The sequence below is a fragment of the Bacillus rossius genome, assembly GCF_032445375.1.
Source record: "Bacillus rossius redtenbacheri isolate Brsri chromosome 4 unlocalized genomic scaffold, Brsri_v3 Brsri_v3_scf4_1, whole genome shotgun sequence".
Classification (NCBI taxonomy): Eukaryota; Metazoa; Arthropoda; class Insecta; order Phasmatodea; family Bacillidae; genus Bacillus; species Bacillus rossius.
In genome coordinates this window covers 12,999,868-13,020,470 of record NW_026962010.1, presented here as the reverse complement: position 1 = coordinate 13,020,470, position 20,603 = coordinate 12,999,868, and the positions used below count along the sequence as shown (strand labels likewise).

Sequence of the window (20,603 nt, the reverse complement as noted above, 5' to 3'; positions counted from 1 at the left end):
TATGTCCATCCCCAGGATATAATCTATCTCCTTGCCAAATTTCATTACGATCCGTTAAGCCGTTCAGCCGGGAAAAGGTAACAAACAGACAAACAGACAGACAGACAGACAGAGTTACATTCGCATTTATAATATTAGTATTGATATTGTTTATCGATAAAGAAGAAACATTTGTTTCCAGTGACGAGATTAAAGTTACTTTATATGGGTTTCAGTTGCTACATGTGGGACCGCCAACTTCGTGACACATTTCCGTTCATCGACTTCGGTTCCATTTTTCCAGACATTTCTGGTACCAAATACCGTTAAGCGAGAGCAAAGATGTTTACACATTTAAAATAAAATAAAAATAAATTTGAGGAAAAGAATGTGTTTCTGAAATGTGAAAGTTGACGGAGGGTTGACCACAGGCGGTTACTCACGACGCCGTTGCCGAACTTCCTGACGACGCAGGGCAGGGTTGCGGTGCCGGCCGTCTGCGCGGTCACTACGGTCGAGTTCTCCGTGGCGAAGATGCCCGCGGGCGCCCTTCCCTGCAGCGCGTTGGGCGCCTCGCCGCGGTGCTTGGTCCCTCGGCGGCCGTCGTAGCTGCGGCCCTCGCGCGACAGCAGCGCCTGGGCGGGCGGCGAGTCTGTAACCCGCCGTACACACACTCTCTCACTCGCGCGCGGGCGGGTCGCAGCCGCTTAGAAAAACCTATACATACAACAAAAACTAAGCTATAAATATAAATAAAACATAGAAATTTCTAAAACACAGAGCATTGAAGAAACTTAAAAGGAATCAAAATTAAGTTACTCATTACAATGGTCACAATAGTTACTTTTTTATTTTTTTTAAAAAATTAGAAAAATGGGTGCAAGTACGTATGTACGCAAATAAGAAGTTATAATTACTTGCCCGTCGTAAAAAAAAACTACCTTTGGTTTTGAATCCAAATAATTAATATAAATATTATAATAAAATGACTGTAGTGATATTATAATTAACTTACTTTCGGCTGATTATAAATTCAATCAAAATTAACATAAATAAATTTTTAAAATAAAATAGGAATACAAAAATTTGTATTTAATGAATTAATTTTATTTATTTTAAATCATCCATATATATTTTAATTAATATTTATTATCCATAAATATGATGAAAGTTATTCTTATTGATTAATATTTATTATTTATTTAAAAAAAAAAATATATAATGCGAAAAAATGTTGCATTCGGGAACATAACCTTATTTATATAAAAGCACTAGGAATATTATAAACACAAAATGTATATCTTTAATACTCGCAAAAATAAAGGTTTTAAATTGTACTGAGCAGTATTCAATATCAGTCATTAAAGTATAATATTTAAAAGCAGATGTAACATTTCTATATATTTTGTTTTGTTTTCAGTCTTTAATTCAACCTGTAAAGATTTCGTTGCATGGTACGCGTGCATTGTAAAAATGTACTCTTATCACTTTTTTTTTCATAACGTACTTACAGAAGTACGACTTCAAGAAACGCTTGAAAATAATAAAAAAATTTTAAAGAAATTTTTTTCTACGGTCGAAGAGATGCCCACGGACACCTTGGTCGCCAACGTAGCACCTTGTGTACCACATCTTACAGTCTTCAGTTCCTGGCGTTTGGACGCCCGAGCCAGGCTCGCAAGTCCTCCCCCCCCCCCCCCCCCCCTCTACAAGCGCGAGCCAGTGGCGAGCCAGAAGTGAGCCAAGCCCCGCCGACGGTTCTGTACAATAATACAGCCCACTCACGTGCGGATTACATTAATGGGAATCCGAACCGGAAATCTTACGTGTATGGCCCGCTCAAAGGAGTAAAACCCCTCTACACATACGGCATGCAGTACTTCGTATTACTGCTTGCAATTTTAAGACTTACAGAAATTAAAATACTTTTTTTTGTGCTGCACTTTTTTTTCCGAGTAATTTTTAGACATTGAACTTGATACTTGGAAGCACTCAAGGGCATTACATTACACTAATAGCTTAATTTCTACGCCATCTTATGTAATGATTACGGCTTGAGTTTCAAAGTTTCCGTATGTACGACGAGAAGACTGCGCGCCAGTTCAGAGCCATGCGTTTTGAGGAAATAGCGCGCTAGAAGCAACGGCGTGCGTCGCTGATACAGATACATCCCTGACTAGGAAAGCATTGTAATGGAACGTGTGGGCGAGTCGCTAACAGGCCGGTCGCATCCTGATCTTGGTCATAGTTTATACTGGTTCGTTCGTCACGCGTTAGCATGCGTACTGCCGTGGGCATCATAATACTAATCATCCACTTCTTTTGCGCACACATATGATGACATTTCACTTTTAACATTAACTCTGGGCTGAACTAAATGTCTCATGAGAATTTCTCGAACATGCTTCTGTGGGGTTACCCTTCTGTGATATTGTATTTAACACGCGTTTTCATACGTTTTCAAATAAAAATTCTTATTTGGAAACTATATTTTATCTACGTAGTAAGGTCAATGGAAATTAAAACTAAATTTAATTTTAGTATATTTTTATCAAAGGCGTTACTTATATTTTTCTTCAATGTACTACGTTTGAGATTAAAATTGATTTGTTTTACTTTTTGAACATATACATTATTACCTTTAGTAGTGTCCTTGTAATAAATTATGTTGGTTATTTATGTAATGAATTATAAAAAATGTTTACATACACAGTCAAAGTCAAGGCTCTATAGAAAACAAAAAAAAAACTACTTTTAAGGCAAATATTCTTATGTAGGAGTTAAGAAAGTTATAAAATTTCAAACAATGTTAGCCAGTGCTTATTAAATACATTTTTAAGAAATAATATTTAATTATCAAAACTTTTATTAAAAACTTAGCTAACAACAAATTTGGCCTCACGTTGTGTTGTCTTTAACTATTTATTTTCGAAACGGATTTTTAAATTATTTTTTAGTGCATTTACAAATAATAAATATACTTTTGTTCCAATATTAAAACACACACTTAATAAACATAAGAGATTGGGATGTAAGTCACTAGTTTAACATTGTTTTTGATAATTAAATATTATTTCTTAAAAATGTATTGAATAAGCACTGGCTAACATTGTTTGAAATTTTATAACTTTATTAACTCATACATAAGAATATTTGACTTAAAAGTACTTTTTTTTTTGTTTTCTTTAGAGCCCTTTCATGTTTGACTTTGACTGTGTGAGTAAACTTTGTTAGGGAATGGATTACAGTAAGTAAACATTATAATCTAGAATGTTAAGCCGCTTAAATTGCTCTTGTCGGTAGATTAGTATTTTGAACTCATCCAAACTCATAAATTAACCGTAAATACCATTAAAAAAAACACATGTTCCTATAAAAAACAGTTTTTTTTAACATTAAGTATTTCGTGTACTCGTAAAATAGTATTTGCAAATACGAAATTTCCAGCGAAAGTTATAGGTGTGGACATATCACTTGTAAGTTACACGTGTGGACATATCACTTGTAAGTTATAGGTGTGGACATATTTCATGGCTAGTCGGTGTCGAGCCAGTGTCTGTGTACATGAATGCGTCCTTTACTTAGTCATTGTTGTGTTCGTCAACTGGAGGACTCGCCCCAGGAGCTCAGCGATGACGGAGTGCGCGTCGATACCGAGCCCATGAGATGCGCCTGGGCTTATACGTCAGCGAAAGTACAGTCGCTGCTGGTGCATCGTAGGTACAAGCTTTGGTAATTCCAAAAAGTATAACTAGAGAAACTATATTTAAATAAGAGAATTATTTTTTTTGTAATGGAGATAATAAGGATCATGGCCTATTTCCGTCTCGACAAAATAACTGCATTTAGAAAAATTATTAACATAAGATAGACAATGGTTAAGAAACTTTTTAAAATGATTTTAACGCGAGGAAAACTTTATTTCTTTGCATTTATATTTTTCACTGCCTCAATCGGTAAATGTAATACATATCGTACAACCTGAGAATCAAAGCACTTACGGTATGTTTTTTATTAGTGTAAATGGCTTTGTAACATAGAGAAATAGACAAGTGAAACAATTTGAAAGCTCTTATCTTTAGTGAGATAGTGTAATATTTTTTTTATGATTCGATTCATAAATTCATAAAACATTTAAGATTATCTTCAATTGTGAAGTAATTTTATGAAATTATTAAGTAATTTTAAAATTTTTAAAATTATATCTGTATTTGGATGTGTGTGCTTTTGAGTAACGATTGCTTCTCGATAAATGCCACCTTTGTCTCTACTAAGTATATCATTGTGTACCTTGCTGAAATTTTTACATTGATTTAACGCGAAAACCATACTTAAACTATATAACTGAAATCTCTCAAACTGTCTTTGAATAATTCTCGCAATTGGGAGGATTGACATAACCATTGTTCTTGATAGCACTGTATATCATAGAGATGACTCGAAGAAAGAACAAAGAAATATTAATACATAAACATACATAAAACTTGCCATCCTTAGATAAAAGCGCAAACGTCACTACTGAAAGCAATCTGGGATGTTTTTTTTTTTTTTTATTTCAGAAAAATGGGAAGGGTGATAAAAAATTAAGATAAATTTCCTTACTTTGATTTCTATTGGCAAAAACACTACTGCAGTAACGTTCCCACGGAATGTATGCTACGTAACGTGCGTACAATCTCTTGAAGTATTAAAGAAAACGCGTGTAGGCGTAACTTCAGCTAGTACGAGTTAAGGAATATTGCACGACTTAAGATTATTTTTTTGTTGTTGTTCCGAAAAACATGAAGACGTTGAAATAATTTTGTTGATGGGAAACTGCTTCCGGATGTAAACGAGTTCCTGGCTATCCTTCTGAAATTATTATATTTTCTGCCCGCAGATCTTCACACAGAGAGTGCGCCATCTTGAACCCCAGCGGTCGTCCGCGCGCAGGGCCGTAGCTGGTCCAGTACAACCACTAAAACATTTTTTGAGTATATTTACTTTTTAATTGAGTTTTAATAGAAATTGTCACACCAAAATATCACGGTTACGGTAGACTTTTAGAAATCAAACGTTTACACACAGAAATTTTAATAAATAACGTTTGTTGAGAACAGGAAACTTAACATTTTATAATTTGTATTTTCATAATTTATTTAAATACTTTTTCTTTAGTCCATTTTTTGATTATTTGTTAAAAAAAAAGGTATTAATACATATATTTATGTTATTTAACAATTGAAAACACGTGTCAATGTTGTATGAAAGACACACGCTTGCAAACCGCCACTGAATGTATACTTCTTGCAAACACAATTCCTGCTGCTTCTGTGTATTAGCCACGCTGGGCTGGATGTGGGAGGAAATTCATTTATTGTATCCTACCTAATATATGGGTTACAATAATCCTTCTAAAAAAGAAGCTCTCTGTGAGATAAGCTGTAGCTGGGTGGCTGTAATCTTGTTATTCCATGTTCACTAGTGTTTATATTGACGTGACGTCTAATAAATCTATGAACGCCGGCTGCACGCACGAAAAAGTGTCCCGGAACGCACATTGTCCCGTTACGTTGTGTCCCGTTAAGCTCATCGTACGCTTGCGCCGCATCGATCTCTCTTCCACTCGATTGGAACAACCATCGATTTGACTTTTTCGAGGCACATTAAACTTGAAACACTCCCATTCGTTTCCTACTTTTCCTATCATCGTCCTATCCTTACCGGAATAACACAGATTGGAAGAAGTTAAATAGCAAACATGTATAAAAGTTATAGTTAAAATAATATCTTCGTTAAAGTAATAAACTTACTTGAATTAATGAGTGCAAATAAAAGTAAATACTCAATTAAATTGTATATTTAATTTCACTCCTTTGTATCCATACGAAATAGTGATAATTAAATATGAATGATTCAATTTTATTCATAAAAGTATGCAATCATTTCATGAATGTTTTGTTATGACGTTGTCACGTTAAACTATCGTCCGTAAACCGACTTTACGGACAACCAATTTGTTTGTATCCTGGGACGGACGGAGGGTCCGGAGCCCCGGCCAGGTCCATGTGCGCGGGCTCGCTTGGCGCGCGAACTGAGTCCCCAGGAGGAGCAGGCGTGGTGCGCGCTTATCGCCGACGGGGCCCGCGCGTATTTCACGTCCGCGCCATTAGACCTCGCCGCTCGCCGCGCGGGTCGCGACAACTGGCCGGCTCATCCTGCCTCCCCCACTCCAAGTACGGACACAGGGTGCTCCTGCGGGTACGGTCGGCACACGGCGCGCCGGCGATAGTACAGAATGTCCACGAAATAATGTCCCGATCATAACATTTAACACAGTATCAACTGTAAGCATTTTACAGTGTTGGTTCAAAGTCGAGAGTACCTCAAAAACAGTTTTTTAGACAGGCACTTGCGCGAATACTGCTTTGTGTTGTTCCCTCGCTTGCAGCGCCAAAATAATGGCTCTATTCCCCCAGTTAGCAGAGTGTGAACCTGTAAACCTTATCTGGCAACTGGTTGCAGAACATGAGTAGTATATAATAGCCGGAGCTGGGACTGGCGCCGGCGCGTGGTGTGTGGCCGGTGGTGTCGACCGCCATCTTGGATTGTGACGTCACGGCGGCCATCTTGGATGGTTGTGACCTTGACCTTGACCTTTGACCTTGACCTTGAATTTGATCCTCAAAATGTGTCAAAATCCGCCAAAATTGGGCAAAATTTGCCCAAAATTCCTCAAAAATCGCCAAAATTTCAATTTCTGTGAAAAGAAATTCCGCCAAAAAATCGCAAAAAATTCCACAATCCAAAAATTAGGATTTCAGAAATCCTCAAAAGTCGTTTTGCCCTAGAAAGAACCCTAATTCCTAAAACTGGCTTAAAACTCCTAAGAGATAGCCGCTTATAAGCCATTTCTAGGAATAAGGATACCATGACCGCCATCTTGGATTATGTCGTCACCGATGCATTTTTCGTTACGGCCGCCATCTTTAACTTTTTTATTTATTATCCGATTTTAATAAAATATTTTTTAAAAATTATAAAAAAAATTAAATAATAAAATTTTAATAAAACATTTATAAAAAACAAACATTAACGACACGGAGTTCGGAGTCCTCGGTTCGAACCCGGTGAGGGCAAAAAAAAATTAAAAATGGCGACAGGCTCCTTCCTTAATGGTGGCTGCAGGCAGACTGACTACCACCACTTTTTTTCAAAGCATATATATCGTCAGGTAGTATGACGTCATGTCCGCCATCTTGTCCTCGTCTGCTGGAGACCACCATCTTGTTTTCGTCGGCGAGAGTGCGCTGACGCCATGTTAGTTTAGTTCTTATCCGCTAGAGTGCAGTAATCATTTATTACTAAGGTGCCCGCCATACATAAATAGATTCTGCTAGCTTGTGAACTTCTCATTGTGTAACAAAGATAGAGTTCCAGTACAAGCCAGAATTTTATGTATTTTTGTAATTTTTTTCATTTTAAATTTTTTTATTTATTTTTATTAAATATTTTTTTTTTCCTGTAATTTTATGATATCAAAGAAAACGTGTGGTTGTTTTCTCCGAGTGCATCTGATTATCCATGTCAATATTATGATGGTTTTTTTCCGTGTGCTCCTGATTATTCTTGTCAATATTATGATGGTTTTCTCCGTGTGCTCCTGATTATTCTTGTCAATATTTTGATGGTTTTTCCCGTGTTCTCGCAATCATTCCTGTGGTTTCTTCAAGTGTTTCTGACTATTCTGAGAAACCGCTGTCTGCATGGATTTTTTTTTTTGACTAATGAGACATGTCATTTTATTTGGAGTTACATTTAATTCGATAATTTCTGCTACTAAATCAAAACTTGCAATATTTTTATCAGGTGGAATTAAAAAATATCATTACTCAGTCAAATTAATATTACGCCATGAGACATCTGTGGAGCACCAACATGCAAGACGAACTTCCTTTTCCTTGGAGTCTAGCGAAGCCATCCTTCTTTTGCGATCGTTAGTGAGCATCCCGCATCCCGCATAAAAGAACTAAATATTATTTACCTGCAAGCAACATGTGGCGACATCTGTTGTTGAAAAGCAGAACTACATGCATAAAGTACTTTTGCATGAGATATATTAATTCTCGCTGATGAAATATGAAAAAATTTCTATTTAAGTATTGAATCTAATTTAAAACACTCAATTGGTATCTGGCATTAGTCTCAGTAACTAATATGAATTCTGATTTGGGATCTGACGTTGTATCGAAAGAACATAGGTGTAAGTTTTGCAGTAAAGAGTTTATCTTGAGAAAGAATAAAAGACAACACGAGAAGAATGACTGTGTTAAAAATCCACTGCGCAATATGATAAGTTGTGTTCGATGTAGCAAGTCGTTTACGCGGAGAGAGAGCCTAAAAAGACATGGCAGAACTTGTAGCGCCAAGCCTGCGTACAAGCTAGAGGACAACGATGAATCTACTAGCCTAAGGAAGAGTGATCTGCATTACGACAATAATTTTCTTGGCTCTTCCGATCTCGACAAAGAACTTAAATTGAAGAAGGTTTATGATTTACGGAAGAATGAAGACAATGGAAGAATCCTTAACGTGAAAAGTGAGAATATATTCCAGCCGAATTCAAGTAGATCTTTCCTACTTTGTAAAAATGATGGACTCCTAAAAAGGAAGCATGAAGACGATGAAGACACTTCAACATCATCAACATCGAATTATTACGGTAAATTGGGTGAAGACGATTCCTTCTACGGTGATTGTTACAGTGACTCTGAGGCTGTTTACAAAGACATAGACTATGATAAAGCACCTAAAGCTACCAAGATTGAAGAATGTGGCGGTGTCCTGAGACCGAAACGATGGAAACGACGTGATATATTAAATAAATCTGATCAAGCTTGTGATGATCACCGTCTCAAACATGAAAGTTACCCTGCGGTTGGTGGTAAAACGGAAGACATCAGAGATCATAATAATTATAAAGGTGCAAGGAAGATGGTGGTAGAAGAGAATGATTACACATCATGGAAAGATCCAAACATATTGGTTGACCGGCTAAGACTTCTACATGGTTCGCTTTGTGCAGGAAACTATTCGTGCATCAAAGAAATATCCTTCATACTCAAGGAACTGAGGAATGCTGGCTACATACAATAATGGCTTGTTTTACTTGCATTTGTATAGTGTAAAGCAATAAAATAAATAATTTAAATTATAAGAATTTAATGTTTTTATTTCTTGTATTCTGATTTCTAACTAAGACATAGATCTCGTAACTTGTGCTTCCTTTTTGCCTTTTTTTTTTGTTGATGGAGCTTCCAAATGTGCTGCCTTTTCGTTGTCGGTGCTTCCAAATGTGCTGCCCTTTCGTTGTCGGTGCTTCCAAATGTGCTGCCTTTTCATTGTCGGTGCTTCCAAATGTGCTGCCTTTTCGTTGTCGGTGCTTCCAAATGTGCTGCCTTTTCGTTGTCGGTGCTTCCAAATGTGCTGCCTTTTCGTTGTCGGTGCTTCCAAATGTGCTGCCTTTTCGTAGTCGGTGCTTCCAAATGTGCTGCCTTTTCGTAGTCGGTGCTTCCAAATGTGCTGCCTTTTCGTTGTCGGTGCTTCCAAATGTGCTGCCTTTTCGTTGATGGTCCTTCTATTTTTAATGTTGTTTTGACTCTAGTATTATAGTAAATGGTTCTTGATTTGACTTGCGTATTATTCCATCCGGTGCATGTATATAAGCGAGTCCTAGACAGCAGGTCGCTCAGTTTGTTACTGTCGTCGACGGTGTAAGGATCACCTAGATTATTTCATCTGGTGCATAAGTCGTGTAATTACCTGTTCTTGAGAACTCGATGGCATCTTTACCGACTTTAACGCCGAACTCGATGGACGTTGTACCATCGTCTACGGGAACCTTGACGTCAGCGACGACAATGGTGGAGCAGATCCCGTTGGCAACGACGACGACGTCGACATTGGAGGAGATTTCAACAGATGTGATACCACCAGCAGAAGATAGCTTAATGACTACTGAGCTGGATGTGCAGGAAACCACGACGATCGACGATACGACCTCGATGGAGACTTCAATGGATGCTGATTTGACAACTAGCGAACATCGGTGCTGTTACTGCGACAAGATTTTCTCAAACAACAGCAATGCCCGGCGACACGAGAGGAGCGAATGTGCCAAGAACCTATATCGTAAAATGTTTGTTTGTGAGAAATGTCATAAGCAGTTTGCCAGAAAAGATAATATGAAAACGCACATGAAGGCATGCAAAGGTCCTGCTGTGCGGCAGAAAGTAAAGGTTTCGGCGCAACAACGATGCATCGATGTGCATAAGAGAATGCCTGGAAATGGTACTACTGTTGCAACGTCTGTATCTGGATCGGGTCTGAAAGGATCGTCTTCATCACCACGGTATCCTTGCAGCTACTGTGATACGTCGTTCGCATTTTCCCATGATGCACGAAGACATGAGCGGAGCAAATGCACGAAGAATCCTTCTCGCATGAAGTTTCGATGTGATGAGTGCCTTAAATGGTTTACTCGAATTGACAGTTTGCGACATCATGCGAAAAAATGTAACGGTGGAGTCTGTGCTCCTACTGCTGAACTACCTGCCGACATTTCGGCTCCTCGCTTTAGATTGGAGACACGAAAGCGTACAACCAAAAAAACAGATTCCCAGCAACCGATTGTTATGATGTCTGAACATGGAACTAAACCTAAGACTGTGTTCGGAGCATTACAAGTGAACGATAATGGCTTCTACTTGGCGCAGTCTGCATTTCGTGGAACTTTGAAAGACTACTATTATCTAAATACGTTCGGTGAGTCGAAGGACATTTGTAATTTTCTTGACGATATCAGACAGAAGATAATCAATCAGCTTACTGATGATGTAGCAACAAACGGACCTTTGAAATATAACTTGTGGTTGGACTGTATATATGGAAAGCCATATCCGTTCGATGACAAAGTGAAGAAGTGTGCATTCAAGACATCGGCTGCAGTAATTTACAGTTCTAACGATGTGAAGCAAACTGTTAAAAACGGTATCGAGAAACTCTGTCAAGAAGAGGTGGACTATGTCTGTAAAGGTTCTGGCTGGACTCTGTCTAGTATAAACCGATTGGAGCTAAGAATTAGTCATTTCACACCGCTGCGGAACTAAATGATTATAAGATTGCTGGCTTTCGTAAGTGATCCTGTAGTAGAATAGAAATTATGTAATAAATATTATGTTTGTAAAAGAACTTGCGGTGTTTAATTCCTCGAACCTTACACTTTAGTGGTGCTTTTTTAAAATATTAAAGTTGTTTTGTATCGGCCTGGGATCGTACCAAGGACCTTAGTCGATCTAATTAATCAATATATGGATTTTAAATTTATTTAATGATTTCTGAACTTTTTCCCGAATCTCTAGCATTAAAATTACGAATTTCCAATATGGTGGTCTTGACGTCTGATAGGATGATGGTAGTAGAGGATTTAGAGTCTCTTTACGAATGTTAAACATGGTTTATTGAAATTATTATTATTTTACATAAAATTAGACATTATTGCATCGATCAAGTATCGAACCAAGGACAGGAGCGGATCGAATCAATATGTAAATTAATGAGTGATTTATTTAACGAATTTAGACATTTTTCCCGAATTTCTAGCTAAATAATTACGGATTTTCAATATGGCGTCCAAATTTCAAGATGGCGGGCACCTTAGTAATAAATGATTACTGCACTCTAGCGGATAAGAACTAAACTAACATGGCGTCAGCGCACTCTCGCCGACGAAAACAAGATGGTGGTCTCCAGCAGACGAGGACAAGATGGCGGACATGACGTCATACTACCTGACGATATATATGCTTTGAAAAAAAGTGGTGGTAGTCAGTCTGCCTGCAGCCACCATTAAGGAAGGAGCCTGTCGCCATTTTTAATTTTTTTTTGCCCTCACCGGGTTCGAACCGAGGACTCCGAACTCCGTGTCGTTAATGTTTGTTTTTTATAAATGTTTTATTAAAATTTTATTATTTAATTTTTTTTATAATTTTTAAAAAATATTTTATTAAAATCGGATAATAAATAAAAAAGTTAAAGATGGCGGCCGTAACGAAAAATGCATCGGTGACGACATAATCCAAGATGGCGGTCATGGTATCCTTATTCCTAGAAATGGCTTATAAGCGGCTATCTCTTAGGAGTTTTAAGTCAGTTTTAGGAATTAGGGTTCTTTCTAGGGCAAAACGACTTTTGAGGATTTCTGAAATCCTAATTTTTGGATTGTGGAATTTTTTGCGATTTTTTGGCGGAATTTTTTTTCACAGAAATTGAAATTTTGGCGATTTTTGAGGAATTTTGGGCAAATTTTGCCCAATTTTGGCGGATTTTGACACATTTTGAGGATCAAATTCAAGGTCAAGGTCAAAGGTCAAGGTCAAGGTCACAACCATCCAAGATGGCCGCCGTGACGTCACAATCCAAGATGGCGGTCGACACCACCGGCCACACACCACGCGCCGGCGCCAGTCCCAGCTCCGGCTATTATATACTACTAACATCCCCATCGGAATCTCTTTGTGCGAGTGTGGTTGAACGTCGAAGGCCCTGAAAGTTGGATTGGTCGTAATGGTCGAGGCGACAGAGCTCTTTTTCGCTGGCCTCTATGGTCACCTTACATTAACCCATGCGATGTTTTTCCTTTGGGTTTTTGATAAATTATCGTGACTAAGTTCTGCTGCTATCTAATGATTTTCAAAAGTATAGAAAGAGAATTGAAGAAGCTGTTGCTTCCGAGAGTCCGGACGTGTTAACTAAAGTGTGGGAAGATTTGGACTTTAGGTTTGATGTGTGCCTTTTAACTAAAGGTGCACGTGTTTAACATTTCTGACAAATACATTGTAATAATTTAAGTAAATTTTTAAAATATGATTGTTGTTAAAATGTCTAATTAAACTTATATAATATACCATTGAAACTGGGACTTTGTTTATGTATATCCTGTAGAAGCACGTGGTTTAGAGTTTGCATTAATTGAAATGATCTCTGTTGACCTATTAAAAAACCAGGTGTATTTAAAGTGATTTCAAACACTCAAAAAAATACATAATTTAGCTGATAAAATGTTTTAGTTGTGTTATCAAAAACTTTAAACTACAAAATATTTGATTAATTGGTTTATTTTTTCCGCTTTATACTAAAAAAATATTGTCTAAAGATATACAAACATATATCTTATAAAATGCAGCATTGATAAACACTTTTGGCCAGACCGTTAGAAAATAACTTTAGATATATAAAATCGGAAATAAAGCCCCTGTTCATGCTCTGATTCACTTACAATGTAAAAAATTATTATTTTTTGACATAGTGTCTTAAAAATAATACTGCTGTGATATTGTTCCAACTGGTTCCTTTTCAGGGAATTCTCTGTGTTCTATTGACATTTTACGTCAAATACATTTGGTAAATTTTCTGTATGTTTATGTATTCATCTTTCTTTGTCCGTTCTTCGAGTCTTCTCTATGACATACAGTGCTAACAAGAAATGGTTTATGTCAATAATAATGGTTTATTATGAATCCTCCCAATTGCGAGAAATATTCAAAGACCTCAAAATCTATTACAACAAACTGAAATTCTTTATCATGCAGCGCTCATGTAGTCATGTGAACGGTGATTTAGCTGTATTTATCTTAAAACCAGCTTTGTGTTTAAGATCAACACCTGAGTCTTTTATTATAGCAATGTCCAAAGCCCTCCCAACAGTTCTCTTAAAATACATGTAATTATTTTTGTTAACACCATTTTATCTTATTTAACTTTTTTCGACGATAATGTTAATAAAGGCGTATGAATGATACTTAGATAATACTAAGCAATGACCGAGATAAGCTACAGCTCAACTGTCAACTAAAGTCTCTTTTTTGAGGAAAACCCCGTGTTTTACCCCAACGGGACAATAGCACAACAATACTTTATTTGACTTGATGTAAGTTTTTGGACATACGCCATTGCTAAGAACTTTTTCTGTTGAAGAAAAACTAATAAATAGAGTCGCACCTGTGTTTCCGTACCATGTGCGTCTCTGCCTGAGGACGGGAGCAGATAGCAGTTCCCGAAACGTCGCTTGTTTCTGTTTTGGTAAAACTATTGTATTTTTTTGTCTTTTCGTTTTGTCGTGTTTTTGTCTCGTTTCAACTGTTGTGCTGAATTATTTTGGTTTCAATATTTTTGTGTTGTCATCATTTGTGTGTTTTTTTGTTCACTTAGTACTTTTTTCTTTGTTTTTTCTTTGTTTGTTGACCATATTTCTGTTTCGGAATATTTTGTGGTGTTTATATTCTTGTTGACAACAGCAATTGTTTGCTTAATTTTGTGTGTTTTTTGTCTTTCTTGTGTATTTTTATTTATTTTATTTATTAGTTTTTCTTCAACAGAAAAAGTTCTTAGCAATGGCGTATGTCCAAAAACTTACATCAAGTCATGCGCTCCCATTGCACAAATCTTTTAAAGATAACAATACTTTATTTATTTATATGAAAGTGAAGAATATTTTAATGTCACAGAGGTATATGATTTATAACGGTTAGTCTTTTATTCTTATGTAGCCGAAAACACTACATTTTTAACTTGGTAACAATGGTTTTCACAAATATTATTACATGAGATTAGTTGACTGTGGCAAAATAAATTACAAATAATAATACTTTTTCAGTGCCATCAGAAGACGATTCAAAAGTTATATTTAACGTTTTTATTTATTAAAATAGCAAAATATGTTTAGAAATGGTTGAATAAAATGTATTGCCCTCAATTTCAGCACCAGTCAATTAGTTACTCTATAAGTATATCACATGTTGTAACACTTGTAAAAACAATATTATTAACCTACGTCACTCGACACTTTCACATTACCTTTAAATTTCAGAATTAAAACCAAAACTTCTTTCTCTAAGTAAAATTCTTATACACATAATTATTTTATGTGTTAAAAACCTATTTCCCTTTATTTAAAAAATTGTTAACAGGTTTATTATGAACTATAAAAAACTAAATTTTTGGTTTCATTGTAATTCTTATTTAGTAATACTAGTGAATATATACTATGCAGAAACACAACACAACACATCACGATCGGGTGCTCACATTCGCCTTACCACATAGAGCAGATGGCCTAAATAATATTTTTTTTTATATTTGACTTAAAATCTCTAGGATTATGTCAACTGAAATTTACAACGTTTATTGACGTCATAACGCCGGCTGCACGCACGAAAAAGCGTGACTCATTGTCACGTTCCGCCTGAGCCGAGCATGCAAGAACCGGCCAACCACCGTGCAAGAAAATCTTCTATAATATCAAATAGGTTAAGACGGGCTTTTTACTAATTGTTCGTGATTATATTTATACAAATTAATTTAGTTAATTTTGCAAAAATTGTAAATAATATTTAAAATATAAAGTATGCAATTTTTCATCGATGTTTTCTTATGACGTTTCCACGTAAAATTATCGTCCGTAAACCGACTTTACAGACAACCCCTTTTTTTAAAAAAAATGAAACAAGTAAATGCATTTTAATATATTTTATTAAAATAATATTATTTTTCTTTTCGGTTATATTTTAACGTAGTCATAAATGTATCATTAATATATGTGTACTTTTTATATTATTTTTTCTGTATTCTAGCCCTACCATAATCGTTCCAGTTACTCACGTAGACAGTGCAACTTCTTTCAGGTCTTACAACACTTAATCCAGTCTGCTTTCTTCTGAGGAACAAAATTAAATTTTCCGGCATTCTGTACAATCATTTGTGTAACCCAAAAGCGAATCACTATCTTCACTTAGTTTTGTCTTTGCTATTAAAATGTGTGTTGATGAGCTCGGTCTTCTTTCATAGCCGTGTCTTGCAAAACTTTGTTCTTATTTGCTATGCAATGCCGATTACTTTATTTTAAATACTAAGCAATGGACTGAGTTTTTGGAGACTTAAGTAGGTGTAGAAAGGTTCCTTGTATGTTATGATGAGTACGAGAATGTGGATAAGTAGAATGTGTTAAATAACCAGGCTGGACTACAGACAAAGTGTGTGTTGGTGTGTGTACTATAAATACAGACTGTTACATCCGGTACTGATAAGTAATCATTCTGGGTAGTTTGTGAAAAGTTTCAAGTTTCTGAAACAACTTAAATAGATCACATGCAGCCTATAAATGAGGTTGATTGTGAAAGGATGGAGGCTATCTTACTTGATCTGAAATTACTGTCAGCCTTATCTACAGACGCTGCTTGGTTCTATACGGTTAACAATAACTGACCAATTATGGATTTATTGAGTTAGTCCTTAACTTTTGTTTCATTACAACATGTGTTATTTATTTATATTCTTTTTTCATTTTGCCGAAAAATTATATGTCTAATGGCTGCAAGGCCTGCGTTGTGTAACATGGTAGTCAACACAGTAAGACAATTTTTTTAAAGAGCCATTTAAATGAGTTGTACGATATTTCAGTGTAAGGTACGTCATTTTTATTCAATAAGTAAAAAACAAATATGTTAATTTTTTAAAAAAACTTTTTTTAAGCTCTTTTATTAACTGCTTACAATTTAGTTAGGTTTTTTTTTTGGCATTTAATTGCTTTTAACCCGTAGAAATCCCATTATTATACTCTATTTTTTATATACACTCTAATGACTCTACGTTCAAAATGATTGTAGGCAACAACTCTGCTCTCCTCCTTCTTAGAGGACAAACACACAATCTGCACACTCCGCGCGAAGTATCACAAATTACCCTTTGTTATTTTAACAATTTTATGTGACGCTTTTTTAAATAAAATATTTCCGACGGCGTTCGAGTCAAATTGCAGAGGTAAAAGTATAAAACAAAATCTCTTCATTCGGATTGGGCCAATTGTACAAATAAAACAATAATTAAACAATTTACATCTCCTATTTATTTTATTTGCGTGATCGTAAAACTACAAATTCTCGTACTCAAAACCATCAAGCTGTGAATAGGATACTTGACTAATAGCATTTCCTAACTAGACTATATACGAATAAAATATTATTAAAATACTATACATTATTCTGGTAAACATTTTTACGAGGTTACTAAAAATCGCAAATTACCTGGCGCCAGTATTTTAACATTATTTTCCATGTACCAAAATTGATCCATAGCTATTTAAATAACAAAGGATTACAATAAATCTTTAAGCCAATGTTAATTGTTTCTTTAAAAAATTACAAATGTTAAAGGAATAATAATTTCCTATAAATTATTATATCAAAACTGAAATTTATACTTTATTTGATATGGGGAACCTTTAATAATACTAGTTTAAAAGGCGGTGTCACAGACTAATATATAATCTGTTTATTCACGCGAAAGAAAAGCCAAAATAGTTGCTGACGACTTATTCTGGGAATATACACTAATGTAGTGAAACCAACTATTCTTCTTTCCTAAGTCAACAGTTATATAATTCCGGAGCTAACTACATGTCTATGCACACACTAACACCAGCCTAGTCCCAACAACAATATCGGACCTGAATATACTCATAAATTACTGCGCCACAGTTTGCGAAAAGCATTTGCAAACCAGTCCAGGATCTTCATCGTCGATAGCAAGTCTTTTTTAAAAACACACAGCCAAAGTTCTTGTCCTACAAGACGAGCCTTCGGGCTCCCAATCCTCCGCCTCGTTCACAAACATTCTTGCGGACTGCTAGTGACTTCCGCTGCTAGTGACATATTAGCTGAGCGCTTGCCTGTCTATTCGCAAGCCCGCCCCTCCACTTTCTGACGAAACAAGCCATGCACTCGAGACGTTCTTGCTTGCACGTGACACTGATACACCGCGTGCGTGCGTATAGTCGCTTGGCAGTGCTTAGCGCGAGTCATCGCAAGGCTGGTCGCCGCAATTTATCAATCTTGTAGGTCCGGACTCCCAACTTCGCTTAGAGCGGGCCAATCTTACATCGCGAACCAGTTAACCAAAGCATTTTTATATCTTTTCACGGTAAACACCGCCGTCTACTAATGCCAGCGAAGTTCCCTAGCAAAGTTCCACCTGCATAGCAAAAATGTTACTGAATGTCTTTAAACTTGCAAATACAGTAAACATAAAAACTTTACAAAAGAATACTACAAAAGTGACTAACATAATAAATACAGTAATCTTTTTTTAAATAGGTAAATTTACAAAACACAGTTTTTTTTCCCTATTCATGCCCGGGAACTGGGCACACAATAGTGATAGTCTCAACAATATTTTTACGTATGTTGGACTACATCCATTTTTTTAACCCTGAGAATTTAAAACATGCATGGTTTGTTTACTATTTGAATTCCATAATAATACAAAATGAAGATATTTCAAGGCTAATAATTAAACAAAATTTTTCTTTCTCATGATTTTCTCAAAAATTCCAAATAACCTTCAACTCACTGAAGGCAGAGCCCCAGCATCCTTACAACAGAAAAACCTTGTAGGGGAGACCGGGGTAAGTTGGCGAACGGGGTAAGATGACGAATCGTATGTAACTAATCCAGAAACACAGATAGAAGGTTGGCGCCCCTGTGACCTTGAGTGTCACCATCTGCACCTACTAGGTAGGTACAGCGGAATTCTCCAGTCAGTTTGAATGTGGCAGCTTTGAGAGGCTAACTGTTTCGTGAGCCATTGTTGTAATATTGAAGGTACGTATGTTAAGCGATTACAAGAAAAGGGTCAATTTATATAAAATGTTTATACATGTAAAATGAAACGCTTACTTTTGGGAGTATTTTAATGTATAGATTGTTGAAGAAATTATTTTAATGTTGTTAGTGATTTTGGTAAAGCAAAAAAAGGGCTGCTGGGGCAAGTTGACGGGGGCAAGATGACGAATTCGTCATCTTGCCCCTGAAATCGTCAACTTGCCATAGGAAATGACAGTGTGAGCATTATTTTGTAATAAATGTGTTATTTAAACCAATGATATACAGATATGAATAACATTTATGTAAAAGAAAAATAATAATGAAATTATATAATATTATAAATATTTCCTGTGTTAATAGTCGTAACGATTTTGTTTGATTTTTTTTTGTAGATGCCCAGGCATTACGGAAAGGAGAACGGAAAGGAGTTGGAGTGACGTAGAAATGACTGCTGCTGTGAATTTTTGTCGTGATAATGGTATTGTGATGGTCGGATTGCCACCACATACTTCGCATTGGTTGCAGCCATTGGATGTTTCGTTTTTCGGGCCTTTGAAGACATTCTACTCACAAGCCTGTGATAATTATTTGGTGTCACATCCCGGACAACAAATAACTGACCGAAATGTGGGAAATCTCTTCGCTGCACCTTATTCAAAAGCAGGAACTGTAGGCATTGCCATCAAAGGGTTTGAGGCTACTGGGATAAAGCATTACAACCCTCAGATATTCAAAGAATGTGATTTTGCTGCTGCGGCTACATTGGAAAGAAAACCTCCCGGAAGTGAAGAACTAATGTCCACTTAAATACCAATTTCATCTGACCATGCATCAAACGATGTGTGGCTAAATTATATGCCTAATGCTTCAGGAGCTGACTGATTAATTAGCCCAGCCAGAAAAAATAGTGATCTTATCGATGAAGCAGGGCCTTCTTTTGGGAAAGCCAATGCAAGTTCTAGTAGTAAATAGGCATCGTTTTATGATTTAAAACCATTGCCAGTGGCCCACAGGACAACCGCGACAAGGAAAATAAGTACAGGATCAGCTTCAGTAATAACAAGCTCGCCAATCGAGAACATGTTGTTACGAAGAGATAGAGAGAAGAAGCAGAAAGAAGAGAATAAAAATGAAAGAAAAATTAAAAAAACGGAAAAACGAAGCTCTGATCATTCTGTATCAAAACCATCAAGCCAATATAGTGTTTCTTGCCCTGCATGTGAAGAAGTTTACGTGGAACCTCCAAATGAAGACAGGATTCAATGTTCCACATGTCCTGAGTGGTGGCACGAAAACTGTTCCAATTATGTGTGTGACTATTGTTAATGACATTATTCAAAGTAAAAACTTGCAGTTTTTCGTTACTATGTGGCAAGGAATTTGATCAAAGTCGTTCAAATATGTTACAATATATCTTCTTTACAGCCTGCATGTGGTTTAGTGTAGGATATCTATTAAACTATTGTGTACTTTGTCTATAAATATATATATTTTTGTTTCGTCATCTTACCCCAATAGGTTCGTCAACTTACCCCACACCTGGGGCAAGATGACGAATGTGCTACCTAATTGGTTTCTTGTCAATAACTTCAGAACTACACACATTAATACAACCTTGTTACATTTTTAGGTAGAAAATAATATATACTTCAAATTGGTACCAAATAAGATATTATAAATGCTTATTTATCTGTTAAAGGCCATTTCAAAGCTTAACATCGTCAACTTACCCCGGTCTCCCCTACTTGTTTCGATATGTGGTCTAGGTTTCACAACATAACAATATTAAGGTTGTTAAAATTATTTATTGAAAACATAAATTTAAGAATGAAATTTAAATACAAAATTTTGCGTTCTCTCCCCCTAAATAAGTGCTCTGTCTCTATCAATATTCAGGGGGGAATGTGCATTAAGTTGCTCGTATTGCAC

At 36.2% G+C, this 20,603-nt stretch overlaps 1 protein-coding gene across 1 annotated transcript in view; it reads right to left on the bottom strand.

The window, feature by feature from the left end:
• The window catches only part of LOC134541608 (titin-like), a 449,326-nt gene that overhangs the window by 73,116 nt on the left and 355,607 nt on the right, over positions 1-20,603 (bottom strand). The window contains exon 3 of the mRNA XM_063385159.1: positions 423-631. Within this exon, the coding sequence (XP_063241229.1) occupies positions 423-631 (209 nt within the window). The remainder of the gene's footprint in view (positions 1-422; positions 632-20,603) is intronic.